This window comes from Salvelinus sp. IW2-2015, unplaced genomic scaffold (assembly GCF_002910315.2).
Source record: "Salvelinus sp. IW2-2015 unplaced genomic scaffold, ASM291031v2 Un_scaffold997, whole genome shotgun sequence".
Classification (NCBI taxonomy): Eukaryota; Metazoa; Chordata; class Actinopteri; order Salmoniformes; family Salmonidae; genus Salvelinus; species Salvelinus sp. IW2-2015.
The window spans coordinates 25,048-26,510 of record NW_019942679.1 but is presented as its reverse complement, the minus strand read 5'-3'; the positions used below and the strand labels follow the sequence as shown (position 1 = coordinate 26,510).

At 36.1% G+C, this 1,463-nt stretch overlaps 1 protein-coding gene across 1 annotated transcript in view; it reads right to left on the bottom strand.

Moving 5' to 3' along the window:
• LOC112069387 (estrogen-related receptor gamma-like) overlaps window positions 1-1,448 on the bottom strand; it is a 21,601-nt gene extending 20,153 nt beyond the window's left edge. Inside the window, exon 1 of the mRNA XM_070438531.1 lies at window positions 1,396-1,448. Coding sequence (XP_070294632.1) covers window positions 1,396-1,448 — 53 coding nt within the window. The remainder of the gene's footprint in view (window positions 1-1,395) is intronic.
• Window positions 1,449-1,463: the final 15 nt, after the last annotated feature.

Sequence of the window (1,463 nt, the reverse complement as noted above, 5' to 3'; positions counted from 1 at the left end):
CGAAAGCACACATATATATATACACACACACACAGATATGTATATATACATACACACACACCAACAGATATATATATATACACACAGATATATATATATATATACACAGATATATATATATATACATATACTGTATATATAGATATATATATAAAATCAAATCAAATCAAAATTTATTTGTCACATACACATGGTTAGCGGATCTTAATGCGAGTGTAGCGAAATGCTTGTTCTTCTAGTTCCGACCATGCAGTAATATTGTCACGATCGTCTTGAGGTGAAAGAGTGGACCAAGGCGCAGCGTGATATAAATACATCCTCTTTTTATTATACGAAGAAGATGAACACGAAACGAAACACTTTACAAACTAACAAAACAACAGTGAAGCTACAAAACGAAAGTGCACACACAAGCTACGAACGTTTAGACATAGACAATTACCCACAACAGCCTAATGCCTATGGCTGCCTTAAATATGGCTCCCAATCAGAGAGAACAATAAACAGCTGTCTCTGATTGAGAACCAAACCAGGCAACCATAGACTTTCCTAAACACCTACACTGAACACAACCCCATACACTCTACAAAACCCCCTATACAATACAACCACCCAAGACGAGACAAATACACACAAACATCCCCCCTGTCACACCCTGACCTAACTAAAATAATACAGAAAACAAAGATAACTAAGGCCAGGGCGTGACAAATATCTAACAAGTAATCTAACCTAACAATTTCACAACAACTACCTTATACACACAAGTGTAAAGGAATGAATAAGAATATGTACATAAAAATATATGAATGAGCAATTGCCGAACGGCATAGGCAAGATGCAGTAGATAGTATAGAGTACAGTATATGCATATGAGATGAGTAATGTAGGGTATGTAAACATTATATAAAGTGGCATTGTTAAATGATACATTTATTACATACATTTTTCCATTATTAAAGTGGCTGGAGTTGAGTCAGTATGTTGGCAGCAGCCACTCAATGTTAGTGATGGCTGTTTAACAGTCTGATGGCCTATATATATATATATATATATATATATATATACAGTGGGGAGAACAAGTATTTGATACACTGCCGATTTTGCAGGTTTTCCTACTTACAAAGCATGTAGAGGTCTGTAATTTTTATCATAGGTACACTTCAACTATGAGAGACGGAAAATCCAGAAAATCACATTGTATGATTTTTAAGTAATTAATTTGCATTTTATTGCATACGATTGACAAAGTATTTGATAACATCAGAAAGCCAGAACTTAATATTTGGTACAGAAAACCTGTTGTTTGCAATTGACAGAGATCATACGGTTTCCTGGTAGTTCTTGACTAAGGTTTGCAGCACACTGCAGCAGGGATTTTGGCCCACTCCTCGCCGTAAGATCTTTCTGCCAGATTCCTTCAGGTTTCGGGCTTGTCGCTCTGGCATGAGCGGATGGTGCTT